Source organism: Rhinatrema bivittatum, chromosome 7 (genome assembly GCF_901001135.1).
Source record: "Rhinatrema bivittatum chromosome 7, aRhiBiv1.1, whole genome shotgun sequence".
In the NCBI taxonomy this organism is placed as follows: Eukaryota; Metazoa; Chordata; class Amphibia; order Gymnophiona; family Rhinatrematidae; genus Rhinatrema; species Rhinatrema bivittatum.
This window is the reverse complement of record NC_042621.1, coordinates 255,996,892-256,021,877: the sequence shown is the minus strand read 5'-3', so window position 1 is coordinate 256,021,877 and position 24,986 is coordinate 255,996,892. Positions and strand designations below refer to the sequence as shown.

Here is a 24,986-nt window from a genome sequence, read left to right as displayed (position 1 = left end):
ACTGACAGGCCGATACAGTACAGTGCGCTCTGGTGGAGCACACTGTTAACCCGCATTTGGACACATTTGAGGTGCTAGCTTTACCCCTTATTCAGTAAGGGGTAATAGCGGGTCAAACGTGCGTCCAACACCCCCCCCCCCCCCCGCAACATGCAAATTGATGGCCCTATTAGGTATTCCCGCGCGATTTAGTAAGTAAAATGTGCAGCCAAGCCGCACATTTTACTTTCAGAAATTAGCGCCTACCCAAAGGTAGGCGTTAATTTCTGCCGGCACCTCTGTCTACATGGTGATATTAAGTCGGAGGTCCCAAAAATTAAAAATAATCAAAAATAAAAAAAAAATTAAAATTGCCCGCTCTCCCGTGATTTTTACTGTATCGGCCTGTTACTGGGAACAGTTAGAGAGGAAGCTGATGACCCACCAGGTGCCTGCCTCTAAGGGTTCAGCTTTTACTGTGCCTGGCCTTTGAATCTTCTGTGAAAGACTGAAGTTTTAGTTGGCTCCTGACTAAAGCAAAATAACCACATCTGTTTACAAAGCACATTCCATGTTGTAAAGGCATCATGCTTTCTGAGTCTGAGCTGGTTTCTATTCTTTGTCTGCTTGAGCCCAGTGTGGAATAGATACAGCCCTGGCATATTCTGTGGGTGAGTTTTAGCCTTACCTAAGGAGATAACAGTATGTTGTCCCAGGTTGTTTTTTTTTAAGCCACTTCTAGCCTTACAGTGAGATGGTCTTCTGGCTAAGATCAGTATGTTCTAGTTACATACACACAGTTTGAGCTATTGAAATGACTTTTGCTTGAGACTGAAAACTGTTGAGTGAGGGGTTAATGTCTTGCCACCCACCCCCACTAGAGCCATCTTGATGTAACAACCATTGTCAAAGCAGGTAGATTAGACCTCCTGCTTAAAAATGCTGTTTGTAGCCATTCCTGTCCTAAGATATTGTGTCTCAAAAATGGGGAAATTGTGTTTTCAGTTTGCTATAATTTGGTTTTTTTTTTAAATCTTTTGTTTAGAATCCTATTCCAACTCCAATAAACCACCTCTGTTTACATTTACAATGTCAATTTTTCAATTTCACTTTTTCTGCAACAGCCGAGTATATTGTTTCCATTTCTGCATCTGGTATCCGGGGCAGAGCTCCCCTCTTAGGCCATTTCATTTATATCCTGATGTCCTGGGTGGACATTGCCAAAGCTGGACTGCTCATCATGTTGCTAAAATGTGGATGCTACTCAATTGCTGATGGGATGAACTAAAGGCAGGAGAGGTTGTGTCCCTTCCTGCAACTGGCAGCAGATGAAATTAAGGCCTATGGGAAATCAATCCCCTGCAGGAAGAGGCTTATTTGGATATGTAAAGAATACATAATCTTAATAGGACCTTGTTCATCACTAAAGCAAACACAAGCTGAGTCTGGGTCCCAATTTAATTTTACAATTACATACTTTATACAGCTATGGAAAACACAATTGGCTGTACCATCGACTAGACAGTCACATTCTCACAATATCAATAACATAATACATTTGGTGTACTAAAGAAGAGATGACAAACAGGCAGACTGTAGGTATAAGGGAGACTACAGGTTTTATATAGTCATAACCAGTACACTTAAGGACTAGGTTCTGTCCCTTCTACCAGCTGTTAGGGGAATAAAAGAAAATCTTGGACCCTTATTATTTTAGCTCTTTGAATTATCTTATACAGGCTGCCATGGTCATCAGTTCTGACAACAATTGAAATCATCTCCTCCAGCAGAGGTGTAGTTTGTGGTTCTGGTGCTGGCTAGGTAACTTCAACAACTCCTAGAAGGTACAGCCAGTTTTGCATGTTGCATTCTGGCTTTCACCACGGAAGGAGTAGTGATTACAGATCTCAATTTTATTTTGAAAAGTTCTTTAAGGACAGGGGCCAGAATGCATAAATCAGGATATAGCAAAACTATACCAAAAAGCTGAAAAGAGAAAAAAAACCTGTCACCTATAAAAGGTGGAAGAATGGGTTTTTTGGTACACTACAATAGTAGGCAATGCTGATCACAGCACAGTACTGAATACAATGGCTTTGTACACATAGGAAAGTACGACACAAAAGGGGAAGATTGTAATCAGCATAGCAAGAGCACTGTAAACACAAGGAAATGTCCTTTGATATAGAGAGGAAGTGCTTATTTGTTGAAACCTTCTTGGTACCCCTTCAAGAAACTGCCTGGTCCAGTGATAGCTACAATGTAGTGTTTTCTTTTCAGTAGTAGAGTGATAGTAGGATAGACAGTTACTTTTCTGCATCCTGCTTGGTCTGTAGCTTTAGATCATTCATTCATTCCCAAAGGAAGCGTAGATACCAGATAGTTTCATTCTTGAGCTGAGGTCCAAACAGGGGATTCAGTTGGACTAAGATAGCAATAAGCCAACTACAACCAAAAGAGAGTGTGTGTTATCAAGAGGAATAACTCAGTGTATGTCTTCCTATTACCTCCAATAGACAATACCAAGAGTAAATAATACATAAAGACTAAACTCTTTGGAAGTATCCATCAACAGGAAAAAAGCTCAACTCGAACTGCACTACAGCATATTGGGTGTTAGGATACTCGCATTGTGTTTTAAAATATATTACAATTAAGAATAGATTTTTCACCACAAGAATGGCATCTAGTACAGATCAAGTTATTCCATTACACCTAGGCCTATATTTCTGGAAAAACTTTTTGCCACTCACTTTCTTGGGTAGAGAACATACCTACACCAGGCAATGTGCAAAGCCAGTTAAAAAACATACTTACAAAAGATAGCAACAGACTGCTGTAGTCACCAACATAGTAATTATCACCCTGAAACAAAGAAAATGCATATTAACATCCAGGACACCAAGCAGCAGAGAATCATTTAAAGTGATGAGACAGTAGATGATATATCAAGGTAGGAAATCTGGTTATTCAATTTATGCTGTACAACTGTCAATATAAATATGACCCAGGTATAGCTAAGGAAGTCTAGGGAATGGCTACTTTACTGACATCACAGATATTGGAAGGATGATCGCAAGCACATGGTCTCTTTCAGATATCCAATAACAAGAGTTTTATGTGAATGAAGCCAGAACATTTCTGTGTTTCCTAAAGGATTAAAAAAAAAAAGTGGAAACCACATAGTCACAGTAGGAGTAAGTTTGATCTCAAACTGAACTAAAGGTAATAATGGTAGCTTTCAAGAGCAAAACTGCTAGGAGTAGACTATAGAAGCAAAGCAAGATGAGAATGGTGCTGCAAAAAAAAAAATTAAAAATTCTAGAAAAGGGTGAGTAATAAAATTGTATGTACGGCAGAATACAACCTAAACTAAAAGGTGGGATACTAAAAGAGAGACTGGTGAAATTATGACGCAGGAGAAACATATTAATCAGTTCAACATTGTGGCGTACAATTAATCAGCTTTATGGAACCGATGCTGGTATCGGCTGTGAGTTGACAAGAGTAGTCTTTGAGAATGTCGAGTATCCATGTCCTGAGGAAGGTTGGAAATAATGAACATCTATGCAGTCTGGCAGAAAAGTTTTGAGCTTAAACGATTTTGAGTGGTTGCAGTACCCCTGAGGAAGCAAACGCATGTGAAACAGGGGCCGCTTGTTGGGGTCAGACCACGTGAATTTATATCTATGGTGGAGTTGAAAACGGACATTCCAAGGATAAGAATTCCACAATAGTGCCCAGCGTTGTTATCAGCATATATTATTAATGTGTTAAATTGATATACCGAATTCATCAGAAGCAGAAAACAGAGGTGGGAGTTAGAAATATATAGATTGTAAGTGAATATATCCACAGGCCATTTAAGTATATGTTACATTAAAAAAAGGTATTGTACAATCATATAGGCTCATTGGAGCCATGTATGCTGGCACTTGTGTGTATTCTGATGTTTTTAAGGTGTGAATGAGTATGTGTGTGTGTGTGATTTTATATTGTATGGACACATTTCCAAAACACTTTTGATAGATGTGATAATAAAGTTTTGCACTTTTCTCTTAATGGTTGTGATGATACTAAAAGAGAAGACATGAATGAAATACATATGTCTCTTTTGCTTAATAAATATAAATACAGGCACTAGTTCTAAGTGGCAACAGGATGCAGCTTTGTTCCTCTTCTGTACAATAGTGATTACATTTCTATATCTTACCATAACTGATAAATACTACAAATAAACCAGTCACTGATACACTCCAACAGCTGTTTCATTCTCCACTGTGCTCCTCTCCTCCAACAAAGCATATTACATTTCTACAGATATGAAGATAAAGTAATGAGATTTTTAGTAGCCCTTTTAAAATTATTTACGAACAATATCTAGCTGTACATCAAAGGGTGTCAGCATGAAATGTGCTCCTTTATACCAAAGCTGGGGGATATTGCTCCTTGAAATTTTTGTGGTATAGGGTTAGCAGTGTGTTTCCCATAAGGCAAGAAGAGGATATATGTCTCCAGTTATCAAGGAGGGACTTCTTGCTTTTTAATTTTAGAACTTGGGAAAGGGAATATGTGTAAATATGCAGACTATGCTAAAATGTGGAAATTTAGAAAAAAAAAAAGTGCATGTATGAGGGTTAGAAGTTTGCATAAGGCATGGAAATTGTTTAAAAATGCCATCTTGGAAGCCCAGATAAAATGTATTCCACACATTAAAAATGGCTAGAGGATGACCAAATGACTGCCAACTACCCACCTAAGCTTCCTTTGCCCTTACTACAGCCTCCCTGTTGGGATACTTTAATGTCTCCATTTTGATGATACCCTTAAAAGATACTTCTCTGAGAGCCATTCACTCTAGACTGTCCCCACCTGTAAGGAAAGGGGAATTTCTAGGAGACACAGAGCTGGGATTTGGTGGAGGGTGGGGGAATAGGCCACTGTGGGCAACAGAAAGAAAAAAGGAGCTTGGGAAATCAGTGGGGAGTAATGGCATGCAGATGATGAGCTGTTATGAGGAGAGGACTTCTTTCCATGACTCTGCTTTCATTTCTCCTTACTTTAAAGGTGAGCCTCTCTCTCTCTCTGGTGTAGCTCTGCAAACAGTCCATCCGTGCTGCCCTGGGCAAAGGGAGAATCAGCAAAGTGCAGAGCCTTCCTCTGCCACGTACTCTGAAGAAGTACCTTCTGTACCCCTGAGCTCATCAACCTCCCACCAGCGAGTGCTGCAAGGACCTCCTCCACTGAAAATCCCCATGGACAGGAATCGTTTAGCCCCCTCCAGCAGGCAGGACTGGAACTTCAGCTTTGTGCTATAGACTTAGAGTATTAACTGTGGGGAGATATTTGCATTATAAATTAAGCATCTCTCTCTTCCCCCGCCCCCCATGATTACAAAAAAAACATTGGAGCCATAAGAGCCATCGGTTGAAAGTGTGCCGAGGCATTAGAAATCCAATATCTGTTCCCCACTAAATATTGTGGAGTGAGCAAACAGGCTTCCAAACACATAGCTACACTTTCTGTGTCTTTATTATGTACCCCTGGGGGAATTCTGCGCTACTGCAGAATTTGCACAGAATTCCCCCCCCCCCCCCCCCCACGCGCAGAATTGCCAAATTCTGCGCAGAAAATAGCAGAGGAGACCCTGGCATGCTGCGAACGGAGTGCGCCCCGTGGCACACGCTCCGTTCGCAGCAAAGATGAAGGCCTGGTGCGCCGTTCGCAGCACACAGGGGCCTTAGAGAGAGGGAGCACGTGTGTGAGAGGGAGCCTGTGTGAGGGGCAGTACTGAGAAAAGGGGTCAAACTCTCGGACTGGCAATAGAGTGGAAGGGGTTGAGCCTAGAGGTGGAGGGGAGAGACTGGCAAGTGGAGGAGTTGGGGCCTGAGAGGGCAAAGTGGCCAGGGAAGTAGGGAGAGCAAGTGGAAGGGACACTCTGAGCACATTTCTAAGGAAATTCTGCTCAAAATATTTAAAATTCTGCAACTTTAAGTAATAACTTTTTTCTGTAATAATTTAAAATATAATTACTTAGTCTGTCATGTAAATTGTGTTAATTTCACCAATATAAAGTTTGCAGAATTTTCAGTTTTTGGCACAGAATTCCCCCAGGAGTAATCATGGTGTCACCCCTTGAGAGCAACCAGGAGCATGAAAACTAATTGCTCTGCATGTCATTAGAACTAGAGCAGCTCTATACCTGAATCAGATCCTACTGAAAGTTAAATATAAAACATTAATAAAGCAGGCCAAGAAAATTTGTGAAGAAGTTTGCTACAGCGACAAACACTAAAAAATTGTTATAAATACATCAAAAGCAAGAAGCTTGGGAGGAAGTAAGTTGGACCACTTGATGACCAGGGAGCAAAAGGGGTGCTCAGGGAAGCCAGGGCCATAACAGGAAAATTAAATTAGTTCCTTCCTTTGGTCTTTACTGAAAAAGATGATGGGGAAAAACCCACACCAATAACAATCTTTTGAAAGTGATAATTCAGAGACATAAAGCAAATAACTATTAAACGGGAAGATGAAATAGAACAACTTGACAAACTAAAAATTAATAAATCACCAAGACCAAAAGGTATTCACCCCTGTGCTCTAAGAGAGCTCAAATATGAAATTGTAGACCTGTTAGGTCACAGATGGCAACTATCATTAGTCAGCTACTGTGGCTGAAGACTGAAGGGTGGCTAATGCCAGTTTTTAAAGTTTTACAGAATTACTGAACATATGGATGGATGTCACTTAATTGGGAAAAGCCAACATGCATTTAGCAAAGAGAAGTCTTGCCTTACCAACCTATTAGAATTTTTTGAAGGTGTAAATCAGTGGTCCCCAAACCTGTCCTGGAGGGCCACCAGCCAGTCGGGTTTTTGGGATATCCTCAATGAATATGCATGAGAGAAAATGTACATGTTATGTAAATTTTCTCATATGCATATTCATTGAGGATATCCCAAAAACCCGACTGGCTGGTGGCCCTCCAGGACAGGTTTGGGGACCACTGGTGTAAAACATAGATAAGAGCGAGCCGGTAAATGTTTATTTACAGAAAACATTGCACAGTCCCTCATAAGAGACTCCTCAGGAACTTTAAAAATTCATGTGAGAGAAGGTAGTAGCCTACTATAAGTTGGTAAGTAGTTAAAAAAAAAAAAAAAAAAAATAGGAAACAGAGCATAAAACTAAACGGTTTTTCTCATGCAGAGAGATAAATAGTGGAGAGCCCCACAGATCTGTACTGAGACCAATACTGTTTGACATTTATATAAATCTGGAAAAGAGAACAATGAGTGAGATAATAATTTGCAAATGATGCAAAATTATTAAAATTTATTAACACAAGTGGATTGTAAGGAACTGCAGAAGGACCTTGCCAGCCTAGAGGAGTGGGCATCAAAATGTAGATGAAATTTAATATGGGCAAATGCAAAATGTACATAGGGAAAAATAATTCTAATTAAAGGTACACAATGCTGGTTTCATCTTAAGAGTTACTACCCAGAAAAAAGGATCTTTTGAGGCGGCATGCATACTTTGCAATTTTCAGCTCCGTGAAATGCTAAGAGAAATTAGGGAAACTAACCAAATTGGTAGTGTGGTAATAATGGGAGACTTCAATTACCAACAAGTCCAGCGTGCAAGAAACAATAACAAAGTCCATCAATAACTTTATAATAGATTTTTTATTGAACCGAGGTGTAAACTATTCTTCATGGCAACTCCATGTACCTTCAAGAATACAAATGCAAGAGTCCCCCGACACGGTCCGTGTTTCGCGGTCGCTGCATCGGGAGGGACCCACGGAATTAATTTCATCTACAACATACAAAAAACAGTAAACGATGGACCTTATGAATGTGGCCATTCAAACTTACACAGAATACACAAAAACATACCTTATGTGTTCATCCTGGAGCGCATCGGCTCGTACAATAGGTAACCCATTTAAAGAAGCAGTTTGGCGCCAAGGACAGGAAATATCGCGATAGAATCACAAAATCGCGATAGAGTCACAAATCAGAGTAAAACCACGCCCCCACTGTAGACAATTCTGCTTCTTGTGCAAGACACTTCTGCTTCATGCTTTTGCTTGGTAGACTTCACTTACCCCAATATTGACTGGGTAAATGTATCATCGGGTCACGCTAGAGCAGGTGTGGGCAATTCCAGTCCTCGAGGGCCACAAACCTGTCGAGGTTTTAGGATATCCTAATGAATATGCATGACATAGATTTGCATACAACTGAGGCAGAGTGCATGCAAATCTCTCTCATGCATATTCATTAGGGATATCCTGAAAACCAGACTGGTTTGTGGCCCTCGAAGACCGGAAGTGCCCACCCCTGTGCTAGAGAGATAACGTTCCTGGATGGAATAAAGGATAGCTTTATGGAGAAAATGGTTCAGGAACAGACGAGAGAGGGAGCAAGTTTAGATCTAATTCTCAGTGGAGCACAGGACTTGGTGAGAGAGGTAACGGTGGTGGGGCCATTTGGCAATAGTGATCATAATATGATCAAATTTGAATTGACTGGAAGAGCAACAATATGCAAATCCACGGCTCTCATGCTAAACTTTCAAAAGGGAAACTTTGATAAAATGAGAAAACTTGTTAGAAAAAAACTGAAAGGAGCAGCTACAAAAGTAAAAAATGTGCAGGAGGCGTGGTCATTGTTAAAAAATACCATTCTAGAAGCACAGTCCAGATGTATTCCACACATTAAAAAAAGGTGGAAAGAAGGCAAAACGATTACCGGCATGGTTAAAAGGGGAGGTGAAAGAAGCTAAAGATCTTCATTCAAAAATTGGAAGAAGGATCCAACAGAAGAAAATAGGATAATGCATAAATGTTGGCAAGTTAAATGTAAGACATTGATAAGGCAGGCTAAGAGAGAATTTGAAAAGTTGGCGGCCGTAGAGGCAAAAACTCACAGTAAAAACTTTTTTTAAATATATCCGAAGCAGAAAGCCTGTGAGGGAGTCAGTTGGACCCTTAGATGACAGAGGGGTTAAAGGGGCACTTAGAGAAGATAAGGCGATCTCGGGAAGATTAAATGATTTCTTTACTTCGGTGTTTACTGAAGAGGATGTTGGGGAGGTACCCATACTGGAGAAGGTTTTCATGGGTAATGATTCAGATGGACTGAATCAAATCACGGTGAACCTAAAAGATGTGGTAGACCTGATTGACAAACTAAATAGTAGTAAATCACCTGGACCGGATGGTATACACCCCAGAGTTCTGAAGGAACTAAAAAATGAAATTTCAGACCTATTAGTAAAAATTTCTAACCTACCATTAAAATCATCTCCATTGTACCTGAAGACTGGAGGATAGCTAATGTAACCCCAACATTTAAAATGGGTTCCAGGGGCGATCCGGGAAACTACAGACCAGTTAGCCTGACTTCAGTGCCAGGAAAAATAGTGGAAAGTGTTCTAAACATCAAAATCACAGAACATATAGAAAGACATGGTTTAATGGAACAAAGTCAGCATGGCTTTACCCAGGGCAAGTCTTGCCTCACAAATCTGCTTCACTTTTTTGAAGGAGTTAATAAACATGTGGATAAAGGTGAACCGATAGATGTAGTATACTTGGATTTTCCTCATGAGAGGCTTCTAGGAAAAGTAAAAAGTCATGGGATAGGTGGCGATGTCCTTTCGTGGATTGAAAACTGGCTAAAAGACAGGAAACAGAGAGTAGGATTAAATGGACAATTTTCTCAGTGGAAGGGAGTGGGCAGCGGAGTGCCTCAGGGATCTGTATTGGGACCCTTACTTTTCAATATATTTATAAATGATCTGGAAAGAAATACGACGAGTGAGATAATCGAATTTGCAGATGATACAAAATTGTTCAGAGTAGTTAAATCACAAGCAGATTGTGATAAATTGCAGGAAGACCTTGTGAGACTGGAAAATTGGGCATCAAAATGGCAGATGAAATTTAATGTGGATAAGTGCAAGGTTATGCATATAGGGAAAAATAACCCATGCTATAGTTACACAATGTTAGGTTCCATATTACAACCCAAGAAAGAGATCTAGGTGTCATAGTGGATAACACATTGAAATCGTCGGTTCAGTGTGCTGCGGCAGTCAAAAAAGCAAACAGAATGTTGGGAATTATTAGAAAGGGAATGGTGAATAAAACAGAAAATGTCCTAATGCCTCTGTATCGCTCCATGGTGAGACCGCACCTTGAATACTGTGTACAATTCTGGTCGCCGCATCTCAAAAAAGATATAATTGCGATCGATAAGGTACAGAGAAGGGCTACCAAAATGATAAGGGGAATGGAACAGCTCCCCTATGAGGAAAGACTAAAGAAGTTAGGACTTTTCAGCTTAGAGAAGAGACGGCTGAGGGGGGATATGATAGAGGTATTTAAAATCATGAGAGGTCTAGAACGGGTAGAGGTGACTCGGTTATTTACACTTTCGAATAATAGAAGGACTAGGGGGCATTCCATGAAATTAGCAAGTAGGACATTTAAGACTAATCGGAGAAAATTCTTTTTCACTCAACACACAATAAAGCTCTAGAATTTGTTGCCAGAGGATGTTGTTAGTGCAGATAGTGTAGCTGGGTTCAAAAAAGTTTTGGATAAGTTCTTGGAGGAAAAGTCCATTGACGACTATTAATCAAGTTTACTTAGGGAATAGCCACTGCTAATAATTGCATCAGTAGCATGGGATCTTCTTAGTATTTGGGTAATTGCCAGGTTTGGCCTCTGTTGGAAACAGGATGCTGGGCTTGATGGACCCTGGGTCTGACCCAGCATGGCAATTTCTTATGTTCTTAATGGCAGCAGCCAAAAAAAGTGAACAAATATTAAAACATATTTGGAAAGGACTGGAGAATAAAACCGAATATCATGCCTCTGTATTGATCTATGGTTTGACCACACCTTAAGTACTGTGTGCAATTCTGGTCACATCTCAAAAAATATATATATTGGAGCTAGAAAAGGTACAAAAATAACGGGATGGAATGATTTCTCTATACAGAAGAGACGAGAAATGATTTTAAAATCTTCTATTATGAGTGAACAGGTAAATAATGGACAATTAATTATCCTTTTAAACAGTACTAAAAGTAGGGGACACACTATAAAACTAACAGCAGACTGAAAACAAAGCAAAGAAAGTATTTTTTAACTCCATGCACAATCAAGTGGTGGCATTTGCTACAAGAGGCTGTAGTCAAGGCATTGTGTGTAGCTGGATTTAAAAGGAGTTTGAGAAAAGTCCATAAACAATTAGTAGCCAGGTAGACTTGGGAAAGCCATTGCTTGTCCCTGGGAGTGAGTCACAAGGAATAGATCTTCACTTTAGATCTCCCACATACTTCCTAGTGAACCAGATTGGCCACTGCTGGGGACAGAATGCTGAACGTGATGGACATTTTGTCTGACCCATCATGGCACATCTTCGGTATAAAAAGAGATAGATAAAATATATCTATACACGAACACACAGAATAGCTTGCGATACCACATTTTTCCAGTTTCATTGTTCTAACAATTTTGTAATCTTCAAGTTACATACCCTGAAAAGAATTAAACCGTTATTACATTCTCAGGACTTCCGGACTGTGTTACAAGCTACAATTCTACCAAAGATTGACTATTGTAATGCACTACTACTGGGTCTTCCTAAAAGCTCAATTCAACCTTTACAGATGTTGCAGAACGCCGCTGCTCGTTTAATTACTAATACTTGACGGCATGAACATATTACTCCAGCACTCATGTTCCTACATTGGCTACCCGTATCCTACAGAATTACTTTTAAAGTTCTCTCACTCATCCACAAATCAATTCACAACCAAGAGATGCAATGGTTTTCTGATCAGTTCATTTTTCACACCTCCAACAGACCAATTAGAAACATTCACCAAGCGAAATTAGCTGTCCATCCTCTAAAACACATCAAACACGTATCCACCAGAGACCGCTCATTCTCCATAGCTGGTATCAATATCTGGAACAACATGCCGTTGGACCTGAGTCTTGAATCCTGTCACAAAACTTTCAAACAAAACCTTAAAACATGGTTGTTTGAACAAGCATTCATTCTATGAACCATATCTAACCTAAAATTCAACTATTCCATTTTATTTTTCACCTTCACCAGGGTCTTATCTTAACCATTTGTATTTATCATTCTGCTATTCCATCCCCCCCTCTGTTATTCAATTCTGGCTATTGTCTTTAATATGACTTTGGTCTTGCCTTTGACAGTTAATTTACTCCTGCGTAATACTTGATTATTAATATTTTATGGTTATTATAGTTAATGATGTTAGCATATTTCCCTTGAAATCCAATGTTTCTGTAAAGCCCGTTGCTGTTAAATGTTTTACTGTTTAAATGTTATATGTAAAGCCTGTTGCTAAATTATTGTTTAACTGTAAACCGAGGTGATGTATAACTATACGTACCGCGGTATAAAAGAATCTATAAATAAATAAAATAAATAAATAAACATGGTGGTTGAGAAACTGGTTGATGGATAGACAATAGAGTGTGGTAATAAACAGATCAATCACTCTGACAAAAGGTAGGTGACGAGTGGAGTGCTTCAGAAATCAGGCCTGGGACCTGTTCTGTTTGATATCTTTGTGAATGATGTGAAAGGGTCAGGAGGAAAATTGTCTTGTTGCAGATGACACTAAGATCTACAAGAAAGACAGTTGAGGGGATAGATGTAATGAGAGGTGCTCTAAGAAAACCAGGCAGGGAGGTAGGTAGGTTTAAAAAAAAAAAAAAAAAATTCTACATTTGGAGTGCAGAAATCCATGAGGAGACAGCGCTGACACACGGAAGTCTACAGAACAGGAAAGAGATCTTGTGGTGGTTACATCCGGTGATCTCAAAGTAGTGTCATAGTGTGGTGACAAGATCATGGCCAAATGCGAAGCAATGCTAGAATGCATAGGGGGAGATTCCCACAGGCCTGGAGGCAGAAATTCAGTCTGCCTTCAGCCTCTCTTAAACCATACTCTTTATTCACAGCTTCATTCATATGGCCAACCGTAGACTTACTTTACTTTCAGATAGTGTACTCTCGCTAACCACAGTTGTGCTGCTTTGGCTCAGTTCAGTGTTATGCACAAGAGCTGCCTTCCTCCCAGAGACCTGAGCCTGGTCTAGTCCATCCCCACCTAGATCCCAGCTCTTATACCCCCAGTCTCTGATTATGCCTCTGAGCCCTACCTGCTCTGCAGCATCCTGCCCATAGAGCATACTCTCCTTAAAGCATTTATTTGCTTTTTTATACCGACATTCAATTCAAAATATCACATCGGTTTTACATTGAAACAAATTGTCATCAAATACTATTGAGGACATAATACAGTAAAACAGTTCAAAAACATAACGTATGGAACTAAGAAACATAGTTAAAAAACCCCACCCTATAGATTAAAAAAGATCTATATAAAGCAATAACCTATCATTATCACACATTTCAATATATTGCAAAAATAAAAGGAAAAAAACATAGATCAGGGGATGTAATCTATTGTATTTGTTGGGGGAAAGCTTTGATAAAAAGCCATGTTTTGAGATTTTTTCTAAAGGTAGGTGTAGAAGGGTTGGTCCTTAGTGGCGATGGTAGGGGCCCGGTTTATAGTAGCTGTTTTGAGAATTTTTTTGCTGGTGGGAATAGTGAGTAACCCAGTTAAGATGGAGCAGGTGTCTAGCCTGGTTCTGCACAGGAAAATAAGGTAACACTAGGGGTGCTGCCTGACATATCCCTCCCCTCAGCTTAAACCCTTTGGGCCAAGCATTCCTACTCCCTCCTGGATCCCATCCAGGAGAGGCCAAGACCTCCCAGTCTCCTTCTCTACCACGTCACGACCACCACCCAAGTGTGCCGATTGCACAGTGCACATCTCCAGTCATTTCACTAAGTCTTGCTGGCTCCAGGTTCAAATTCCACCCCACTGGAGCACCACCAGCGCTGTTTCCTCTATAACCTGCTGCGCCTGCTTCCTCATATCTGGTGTAGAGCCCTTCCTTAGCTCCTCTGTATACTCAGTTGGAGTCTCCACAGCACCATCCTCTGGGCTCTCTGTAGACTCTTCCTCCAAGTTCTTCGCAGCATCTCCCTATGGGATCATGGCAGTTTATACCTCTGTGTACTCTGGCCACTCGCCCATGCCAGTCACTGGCTTCGCCGCAGTGGCACTCTCTGGGCTCTCTGCGCTTTGTCTCGCTTGCCTTTCCATGCCCTCTCTCTCTCTGGGCTTCTCGCGGGAGTGTTTAGATACCTTACAGTGTCTTCATCCAGACCATCTGTAGCACCTACTTCTACCTTCTCAACACTGCCTCCTCCTGGGCAGTGTGTGATGTTCTCCCTTGGGCTCTGTGTGACCTCCTCTCTCGGAGTTCTTCACGGCCCTCTTCTCTGCACTTCTCACGGGAGCAGTCTCTGGCCTCCCAGTCATATTTGGTCACCCTACAGGGTCTTCCTCTGGACCATCTGTAGCACCATCCTCTGGCCTATCGGGGTTGCAGTCCACTGGGCACTCTGCATCGCCACTTCTTGACAAGGCCACGAAGCTCCATTCCACATAGAAGTTGACGGCGGCTCGGAATGCTTCCTGGTTCCCTTCTTGCTCCGCTCAGGCCCACTGACTCCACTCCTAAGGTTCTCTTGAAATCTCTCTCCCTCCTGGAGATTCTGAATCAGTGCTTGCCAGCTTCCTTCAGCCATGCTCTCAGACTGCTGCATTCTGGTGCTGCAGTACCCTGGCTGCTCCACTCCAGGTTCTCTGATGGCTGCACACCTCCCTTGCAGCATGGCTTGCTTGCTTGTTGGTGAGGGCCTCACCTGGCTTTCATTCATCACACTCACAGCCCCCTCAGGCAGTTTTTCTAGCGTCACATCCTGTTCAGTACAGCCCTGCTACACCAGTCTTCCTTCCTCTTTTCTCAAGGCAAAAAAAAAAAAAGTTAAAACAACCTGCATAACCAGCAATAATAACTAAATCACTTTTAAATTCCTCTCTATCTCCCAGCATGGCTTCTCCCATTAGCCTGTTCACTCCTAAAGCTTCCTGGCTGTCCCTGTAACAAGGCCCACACACAGTTTCCTCTCTATCTGAAACTTTTAAACTGTTTTTTTCTTTAGTGCAGCTTATGAGCCATACCCTTTTACAAGCAAGCATGCTCTGTGCACCCCTGTGCTCTGTACTTTGTATTAGAGCCACAGGCCCCCTGTGTTCTGTACTATGTTTGGTACCATAGGTCCTCTTCATACCGCTTTCTCTGTGCAAAGCTTTAGAAAAATCCCATACATAAGAACATGCCATACTGGATCAGACCAAGGGTCCATCAAGCCCAGCATCCTGTTTCCAACAGTGGCCAATCCAGGCCATAAGAACCTGGCAAGTACCCAAAAACAAAGTCTATTCCATGTAACCATTGCTAATGGCAGTGGCTATTCTCTAAGTGAACTTAATAGCAGGTAATGGACTTCTCCTCCAAGAACTTATCCAATCCTTTTTTAAACACAGCTACACTAACTGCATTTACCACATCCTCTGGCAACAAATTCCAGAGTTTAATTGCGAGTTGAGTGAAAAAGAACTTTCTCAGATTAGTTTTAAATGTGCCACATGCTAACTTCATGGAGTGCCCCCTAGTCTTTCTAATATCCGAAAAGGTACCTGATTCACATTAACCCATTCTAGACCTCTCATGATTTTAAACCCCTCTATCATATCCCCCCTCAGCCGTCTCTTCTCCAAGCTGAAAAGTCCTAACCTCTTTAGTCTTTCCTCATAAGGGAGCTGTTCCATTTCCCTTATCATTTTGGTAGCCCTTCTCTGTACCTTCTCCATCCCAATTATATCTTTTTTGAGATGCGGCGACCAGAATTGTACACAGTATTCATGGTGCAGTCTCACCATGGAGCGATAAAGAGGCATTATGACATTTTCCATTTTATTCACCATTCCCTTTCTAATAATTCCCAAAGTTCTGTTTGCTTTTTTGACTGCCGCAGCACACTGAACCGACGAGTTCAATGTGTAATCCACTATGATGCCCAGATCTTTTTCTTGGGTGATAGCACCTAATATGGAACCTAACATTGTGTAATTATAGCATGGGTTATTTTTCCCTATATGCAACACCTTGCACTTATCCACATTAAATTTCATCTGCCATTTTGATGCCCAATTTTCCAGCCTCACAAGGTCTTCCTGCAATTTATCACAATCTGCTTGTGATTTAACTATTCTGAACAATTTTGTATCATCTGCAAATTTGATTACCTCACTCATCTTATTTCTTTCCAGATCATTTATAAATATATTGAAAAGTACGGGTCCCAATACAAATCCCTGAGGCACTCCACTGCCCACTCCCTTCCACTGAGAAAATTGTCCATTTAATCCTACTCTGTTTCCTGTCTTTTAGCCAGTTTGTAATCCACGAGAGGACATCGCCACCTATCCCATGACTTTTTATTTTTCCTAGAAGCCTCTCATGAGGAATTTTATCAAATGCCTTCTGAAAATCCAAGTTCACTACATCTACAGGTTCACCTTTATCCACATGTTTATTAACTCCTTCAAAAAGTGAAGCAGATTTGTGAGGCAAGACTTGCCCTGGGTAAAGCCATGCTGACTTTGTTCCATTAAACCATGTCTTTCTATATGTTCTGTGATTTTGATGTTTAGAACACTTTTCACTATTTTTCCCAGCACTGAAGTCAGTAGTTTCACGGATCGCCCCTGGAGCCCTTTTTAAATATTGGGGTTACATTAGCCACCCTCAAGTCTTCAGGTACAATGGATGATTTTAATGATAGGTTACAAATTTTTACTAATAGGTCTGAAATTTCATTTTTTAATTCCTTCAGAACTCTGGGGTGTATACCATCCGGTCCAGGTGATTTACTACTCTTCAGTTTGTCAATCAGGCCTACCACATCTTCTAGGTTCACCATGATTTGGTTCAGTCCATCTGAATCATTACCCATGAAAACCTTCTCTGATATGGGTATTTCCCCAACATCCAACATGACACCATAAATGGGAACGAGCAGTGATTCCCAAAAGCCTGGAGGCAGAAATTCAGTCTGACTCCAGCCTTTCTTAAAACATACTATTTATTCACAGTTTCATTCATATAGACAACAGTAGACTAACTTTACCTACTCACAGTTATGCTGCTTCATCTCAGCTCAGTGTTATGCACAGGAGCTACCTTCCTCCTTGAGTCCTGGGCCTGGTCTGGTCATCCCCATCTCAATCCCAGCTCTTATTCTCCAGTCTCTGGTTACACCCCCTCTGAGCCCCACCTGCCCAACAGGATCCACCACAGAGCATACTCTCCTTGAGGTATTTAAGGTCAACCAGGAGTCTAGCCTGGTCCTGCACAGGAAAATACGGGAACACTAGTGCTACCTCACAGACTGGTCGATACAGTACAGTGCACTCCGACGGAGCGCACTGTTAACCCGCCGTTGGACGCGCGTTTGACATGCTAGCGTTATCCCTTATTCAGTAAGAGGCCGAAAAAGTGCGTCCAATCCCCTGGGCCTAATAGCGCTCTCAACATGCAAATGCATGTTGATGGCCTATTAGATATTCCTGCGCGATTCAGAAAACAAAATGTGCAGCCAAGCCGCAAAGGTACCCAAAGGTAGGCACTAATTTCTTCAGGCACCAGGAAAGTGCGAACGCCCGCTCTCCTTTGCCCGCGATTCAGTATGCTAATTAGGCCCGGCGGTAAATCCAGGAAAAGGAGGCGCTAGGGAGTCCGCTGACAGCCACGGGTTTGGAAACAGACGCCGGCAAAATTGAGCGTCCGGTTTTCGACCAGACTTCAATTTTTTTTTTTTTTACTTTTGGAAAGTTTCAGGACCTCCGACTTAATATCGCCAATTTAATATCGGTGTCCGAAGAAATTTCTGAAAGCAAAATGTGCGGCGTGGCTGCACATTTGGTTTTCTGAATCGCATGGAAATATCTAATAGGGCCATCAACATGCATTTGCATGTTGCGGGCGCTATTAGGTTCGGGGGATTGGACGCGCGTTTTCGGCCCCTTACTGAATAAGGGGTAAGGGAAAACGCGCGTCCAATGGCGGGTTAACAGTGCGCTCTGTCAGAGTGCACTGTACTGTATCAGCCCGTTTGACAGAACTGATGGTGCAGTAATAACTAGAAGACTTAATAATACAGGAACCACCCAGCTGGCTCTGTCTAACCGGCATCAAATACAATAAGAAGTCCTAGAGAAACTGAAAACATGCTCAGAGGGCTAGGTCTGTCTGGCAGGCTGTGCACGCCTCGTGTCCACGTGGTTCTTGGAGCAGGTTGATTGTAGTGGGATACTGTCCAGAAAGGCCATGGGAACAACCATGCTAGTACTGGTGGGCATTTAGATTATTACTAAACTTTTGGATAGATATTATAAAGCGAGGTGCTAGGTGTGAACTAAAGAAGGGGTCTTGCATACTCATCTACCCAAGAGGGTGAAGTACAGAGGAGGAAGATGACAAAAGCCATCTTGGACAAGGAGTGATACCTTACAGACTATCCTGATCTGTGGCTGGCAGATGTGGTATATCCTTGGCAGCACAGTTAGAAGTAAGTGCCCAGACAAATGGGTTAGTTACTCTTTTTCTGCTGTTGCCTATTGTTACCATAAGGCTGCTATAAGGCAAGATTAGCTCATGCCATTTGAAGTCATGTGCATTATTTCTTGTTTAAGCACACTGCCATTGGCAAAATTTTCCATGTTCGTAAATAGTAAAATTTTGCATGTACTTTGATAAATTTTATACAAAGTTAATGAGCTGCTGTGATGCAAAGTAGCTCCTTCACTACGAATTTTTGCAACAACCTGCATGCAAAAATGCCTTTGCAGGTAAGGTTTTGCAAAAAAAAAGAATTAAACTCAAAAAGAGGTGCAATTCTCTTTTTTGTGAAATTTTTTATTGTACAATTTTGCTATACCGTTCATTTGTATGTGTGGTGAAATGTTCATCCTGCGCACTAAAACATGTGAGTTTGTACAAATCAGTAAACAAGTGAGCCCCTCTCTGTCCCTGGTCTCTAGTCTTCTCCGCACCCTTACCTTTACCATTGCCCATTTCCTTAAAAAACAAAACACAAAACTAAAACAAAAACCAACCTAATGCAATGGGACCCAAGGAGGTGGAAAATATTTGATTCTCACTGGAGCAGTTCCTTGAAACTACCTTACAGTTAACTAGTTCCTGCATTATCCTTACCTCATAGTGCAAGGGCAAGACTAGGGTTTAGCCCTTTGAAGCCAGGGCCCAATGCAGTTGCTGCTTCCAGAACTCTTGAGTTGGAACCCCATTAGATTCAGTGCTGGTGAGAGGTTCGTTGGTAATGGCTTTCGCCCTGGAGATTTTCTTTAGCCCAGAGGAGCAGCTGGCTGTTCCTACTGAGAATGGAGACTTTAGTTGGTGATGGACCCAAAAAAACAAACCAGAAACCGATCCAAGATGGCTGTATAGCGACCAAAGAGATTAAGATTGGTACGTAAAAAGAACCTTTATTCTTACAATATTCGGGCACGAATATTGCCATCTTGGATTCTTACAATATTTGGACACGGATATTGTAAGAATAGAGGTTCTTTTTACACATCGATCTTGTTCTCTTTGGTCGCTACACGACCTTAGTTGGTGATCCAGCCACACGGGCACCTACTGATGTCCATGGGACTGTAGCAGCTCAAGCTGAGAAACTAGAGAGGGTGAAGGGCTGAGCTTACTGTAGGATGCAGTGGAGACTCTTGGCAGGACGATGGGACCTCAGAACTAACTGGACAGGGTCGGAGGCTGGTTCAGGTGGATTGAGTGAGAGAATTTTCAAAGAAGATGTTGGAATACAGCTACAGAAGATGCTGGATGTACCTTTCAACACCGCTGATTTGCTTGAATTTGTCTTGGCATGCCCTAAACAATACACCCTTGAGATTAGATGGGAAGCTAATTATTTCTCTGGTCAGATGTAGAATATGGTCCCCAAAGTTGAAAGAAGTCACAGATAAAGTACAAAATAATTTCTCTTAAATATCGTTTGGATATTTGTGAAAGTGCAGCACGTAGCATAGGCAACTGAACATAAGCCTTGCCATACTGGGTCAGACCAAAAGGTCCATCAAGCCCAGTGTCCTGGTTTCCAACAATGGAAAATCCAGGCCATAAGTAACTGGCAAGATCCCAAAGGGTAGGTAGATTCCAAGCTGCTTATCTCAAGAATAAGCAGTGGATTTCTGCAACTCTACCTTAATAATGGTTAATGGCCTTTTCCTCCAGGAACCTGTCCAAACCTTTTTTTTTTTAAAGGCAGTTACACTAATAGCTTTTGCCACATCCTCTGGCAACAAATTCCAGAACTTAATTATGAGTGGAGTAAAAAAATATTTTCTCTTATTAGTTTTAAATGTATTAACTTCATTGTGTGTCCCCTGGTCTTTGTACTTTTCAAAAAAAGAGTAAACAACTCAATGTTTACTCATTCCATTCCACTTATTTTATAGACTTCTATCATATAGGAAAATTGGTTCTTACCTGCTAATTTTCATACCTGTAGGACCACAGATCAGTCCAGACTCCTGGGTTTTGCCTCCCCCTCCAGAAGATGGAGACAGAGAAAGTTTAACTGATACTGCCACTTAACACGAGGTGCACCTGCAGTCCCTCAGTATTAAGAACTGTACCCAAGCCAGATGAATAAAAATAGCCAATACTGTAATCAAACAACCCCCTCCCCCCAAACGAGCAGAGTGGAAGAAAACCTTGTAAATACAAAAACCAAGCCTACACAAGACCCCTGTGTAGGACTAAGAAGAACCTGTACCATTTTGCAGAGCAACAAAATAATTGATCGCGCGGACTCGCCAAATCTCCTTCCCTTGACAGGTCAGGACTCTGGACTGATCTGTGGTACTACAGGAACGAAAATTAGCAGGTAAGAATCAGTTTTCTTTTCCCTGTACGTACCCAGATCAGTCCAGACTCCTGGGATGTATCAAAGCTTCCCTAACCAGGGTGGGACCTCGAGAGTCCTGCTCAAAGCACATTTTCTCCAAACCTCCTCGTTTCTGGGGCCTGGACGTCCAAACAGTAATGCCTTGCAAACGTGTGCAAAGACTTCCAGGTAGCCGCCTGCAAATCTTTTAAGGGGAAACCTGTTGACACTCAGCCCAGGAGGCTGCTTGTGAACGAGTAGCATGCACCCAAAGACCAACTGGCACCGGATGACCTTGAGCTATATATGCCGAGCTAATAGCCTCCTTCAATCACTGAGCAATAGTGGCCCACTGTGGAGTGGTCCCAGAAGGGGGCTGTGGAGTGGCCCCCTTCTGGGACCACTCCACAGCATAAAAAGATGATCTCACATGCGAAAACTGTTCACAACCTCCAAGTACCGTGATAAAGCCCCTCTTCCCATTTAACCCTATTCTCTGTTGTCTATCTTTTAACCAGTTGCCAGTCCACAATAGGACACTGCCCCCTATCCCTATGACTTTTTAATTTCATAAGTCATCTTTCATGAGGGACTTTGTCAAATTCTTTCTGGAAATCCACATACACTATATCAACTGGCTCATCTTTCCTCACGTTTATTTATGCCCTCAAAAAAAATGTAGCAAATTTATGAGGCAAGTCCCCTTGGCTAAATCTATGTTGGCTTTGTCCCATTGCCAAGGGTACCAGAATTTGAAGGTGCCAACTACCCCAACCAGAGTGCAGCTGTGCCAATGCGGAGCCTACTCTAGCAATCCATTTCAAAGGAGCACTGCTATGGGACTCTGGAGGGGAGTGGTGGTAGAGAATTCACCCACTATCTGAACTCCAGGGTCACCCACCCTCCACTCTCTAATCCTGCCTCTGGGCACTCAAATCCTAAATCCGGCCCTGGTTGCAATGTCTCTTACGGATATTACTCTTCTTTGGAATAAGGTCAAGGTCTTGGAAAATGCAGTGACGGTGGTGTAATCTACACCCAATTTTCCTAGGCTTTTTTCTGCTTCAGAAAGTGTCATGTCTAGATTCTAGAAAATATTTAACAAAAAAGCCTTGAAAATACTCTGATTTGGGAGGCAGAGGAGACGTATTATCTGGTTCTTGTGGCTGGAAATCTATTCCTGAACTCTTTTTTTCCTTTTCCTTGCTGCTTTGGGAATCTACCGGTGTAGTGGAAAAAAGTCCGGGGGTAGACCGGAGTCTGCCCCGATGGGTCCACGCACCAATCATCAGTGTCAACGTCAGGAGGAGGGGCCAGAATCGGTGGTATAAACTGCTCTCCTTTGGCGCGCAGCTTTGACCGGCTTCAGCCGGATTCGCACGGAATTGCCTGGAACTGTTTGGAAACACGCAGAAATGGTTATTTCTACTGTTGGATTACAAGCCTCAGGAGATAGATATTGGTCTTAAATAGAAACAACTTCAGGTAGGAATTAATTTACTTTGGAACTTTTTTAAACTCCTCAGTCCTCCATAAGAGAAGCAGTATTAATATTAAGTAAGAAAGCGTTCTACTTCCCTGTGACCAGACTCTCCTATTGCCTTATAAAATATTGCATGTTTGAGATGCCACACACTAAGAGAAAGGCCAAAATAAGGCCTTCCTCTAGTAGTCCAACTGCAGAGTCAGGCCAAAGGACTGTAGCAGAATAGCAAAGTTCCCCTCAGGTAGCTCCCGTTGAGGGGACCGCGATAGGGGTGGATTCAGAGCGGAACCCGCCCCTTATGGTCAAGGACATCACATTGAGTCCAAGGGCGCTGGAAACGCCATCACCACCTGGAAAAGAAGGGGAGTTACCCCAGAAAACACCAGGCATTTCCCAGGTTGATTTAGGAAATCTGGAGAAGGTGGATGAGGAAATAAAGAATATCTAGTGAAATTGGTTTACAAATATCTTTGTTAACATCAGATTCGAGAGGAACTGCTAGTTTCCCATTAAGTCCGTATGAAGAGGTTGAGAAAAAATTTGATCACAACACTCATCAAGATACTGAGAAAAAATCTAAAGTAAAAAAATACTAAATATGGAAACGTTATCGAACTACATTGCTAAGTTGGAATTATCTATTATGAAATTAACAGAGGCAGTAAATGAAACTAATAAAGCTGTGAAAAGAAATTCTGAAACAATAGAAATTCAGCAAAAGCAAATTATTAATATAGAAGAGCGTTTGGTTCTAGCTGAAAAAATGCTTGAAGTTATAGAAAATTTTACTCGCTCTCTAAACCTTAGGGTTATTAATTTTCCTATTATAGATAAAATGAGTCCAGTGGAATTATTTAGGAACTATCATGCAGATATTAAAAATCCCAGAGCAATGTATGCCTACAATTGTAAAAGCTTTTTATGTAAATACCATAACAAAGAAAAAAAGATTTTGATCAAAAAATAATGGGTAATGAAGAACTAATATACAAAAATCTATTGCTGAGTTCTCTAGATATTTCAGATTTTCTTCAGAAATCACAGGAGGATTTGATTATCGAAACAGAGGAACTATGTTGGATAAATTCACTTTTGTCTCAGACAAAGAAAATGTTCTGAAGTTCTTCTTTCGAAACAGATTAAAAACATTCTATGGACAAAAAAATCTGGATTTATCCAGATCTTGTCAGAGTTACACAATTTCAAAGGAAGAAATTCTTAGCATTAAGGAGTGAAGTAATTGAAAAGGGGGGGGGGGGGGCAATTTCAACTTAGATAACCTTGTAAGTGCTCTGTTAAACTTAGAGGGCAAAATTACCAATTTACCGACCCAGATCATCTTAAATCACTATTGGGAATGTAGCACCTGCAGATTAAAATTAAAAGGGGAAATGCTTACTTTTTCTTTTATTATTACTTGATAGAAGCACTCATTAACTGCTTTTCTTACTTCTTACAGACTATATAGAATATGCATATGTAAGTATAAAATTGATCTTTCTTTTTTTTTTCTTGTGATTATTTATGACTTATTATGGACTATATGCATATTCTGAAATTTCATATTGTAAAATGTTTGTAATAGTATTATTGAAAACTTAATAAAGAAGTAAAAAAAAAAAAGAAAATAATCTGATTTGATCCCACCAGGGAGAACTATTTACCACCTTTTAAAGGGAGAGAACTGAATGAACAACAAATGGAAGTTCCTCAAAATACGAATATGCTAGTCAAGTCTACGGTATGCCTACAGATGTGGGGATTTAATCCAAATAAGATCACATTTTAGCAGCATGCATTAATCTGGAAACAAACGTAGCACCCTGTCTCAAGGGCCGGCACTTCCAAATGCCGGCAGCAATAGGGGCTACTCAAGCGTCACCTTAACAGACATGATCTAGGTCAGAAAATCCTCGGAGAGATGGAGATAATAAAAAAAAATGATAATAATGTTAAGGTGACAAAATCTGAGGCAGCGAGCAGAGCTAACTGGGGGAAGAGGTAGCTGAAGAGACGTAGGGAAATGCAGGATGATGTATACTTGGGTCAGGGGGTGGGGAACATGAGATGAGGGCACAATTATATATATATATATATTTATTTATTTAGTTACAGCTTCCCCAGGATTCAGAAGGTGCATTGAGGCGGGCTTGGTTCAGGAGAAGGGATGGACGAGATAGGGTAGGTGAGGGCAGGATTCAGGGGGTGCAAAAATGCGAGGTGATGAAGACCTGGATCAGGCGATGGTTGGGATCCGGGACACAGGAAGGATGGGGAACGGTGAACAGGACACACAATCCGGGCTCTGGGATCGGTCACAGCTATCACTTACCCTCGGTTAGGTCCTTTAGGGACAAACCAAGGCGCGGCGATACCGATCAGGCCCCAGAAGGTGGTGAAGATGATCATCGGGACCGTGAAAGAATGCGCCGTCATGTTAGAGCAGGGAGAGAAACCGAAGGAGCGGTGGGGAAAACCAAACGGACGCCGAAGCTCCAGAAACTACAACCTCCTTGTCCCGCCTCCCCCCCAGCTCGCGC

At 41.6% G+C, this 24,986-nt stretch overlaps 1 protein-coding gene across 1 annotated transcript; it reads right to left on the bottom strand.

Annotated features, from left to right (window-relative positions):
• Window positions 1–1,419: 1,419 nt before the first annotated feature.
• On the bottom strand, window positions 1,420–24,986 carry LOC115095842 (V-type proton ATPase subunit e 2). Its single transcript, XM_029610087.1, has 3 exons — window positions 24,779–24,986; window positions 2,797–2,844; window positions 1,420–2,424 (listed from the first exon to the last, which is right to left on the bottom strand). Exons 1-3 carry the CDS (start codon window positions 24,880–24,882, stop codon window positions 2,331–2,333), a joined length of 246 nt encoding a protein of 81 aa, XP_029465947.1. The 5' UTR covers window positions 24,883–24,986; the 3' UTR covers window positions 1,420–2,330.

Excerpts from the sequence above, each read along its gene's own strand:
- LOC115095842 (XM_029610087.1), bottom strand. The coding sequence starts at position 24,882 with ATGACGGCGCATTCTTTCACGGTCCCGATGATCATCTTCACCACCTTC. Across the intron at positions 2,845-24,778 it reads CCTAAAGGACCTAACCGAGG|GGTGATAATTACTATGTTGG; the intron begins GTAAGTGATAGC and ends TCTTTGTTTCAG. Across the intron at positions 2,425-2,796 it reads GCAGTCTGTTGCTATCTTTT|TTGGCTTATTGCTATCTTAG; the intron begins GTAAGTATGTTT and ends TTTTGGTTGTAG.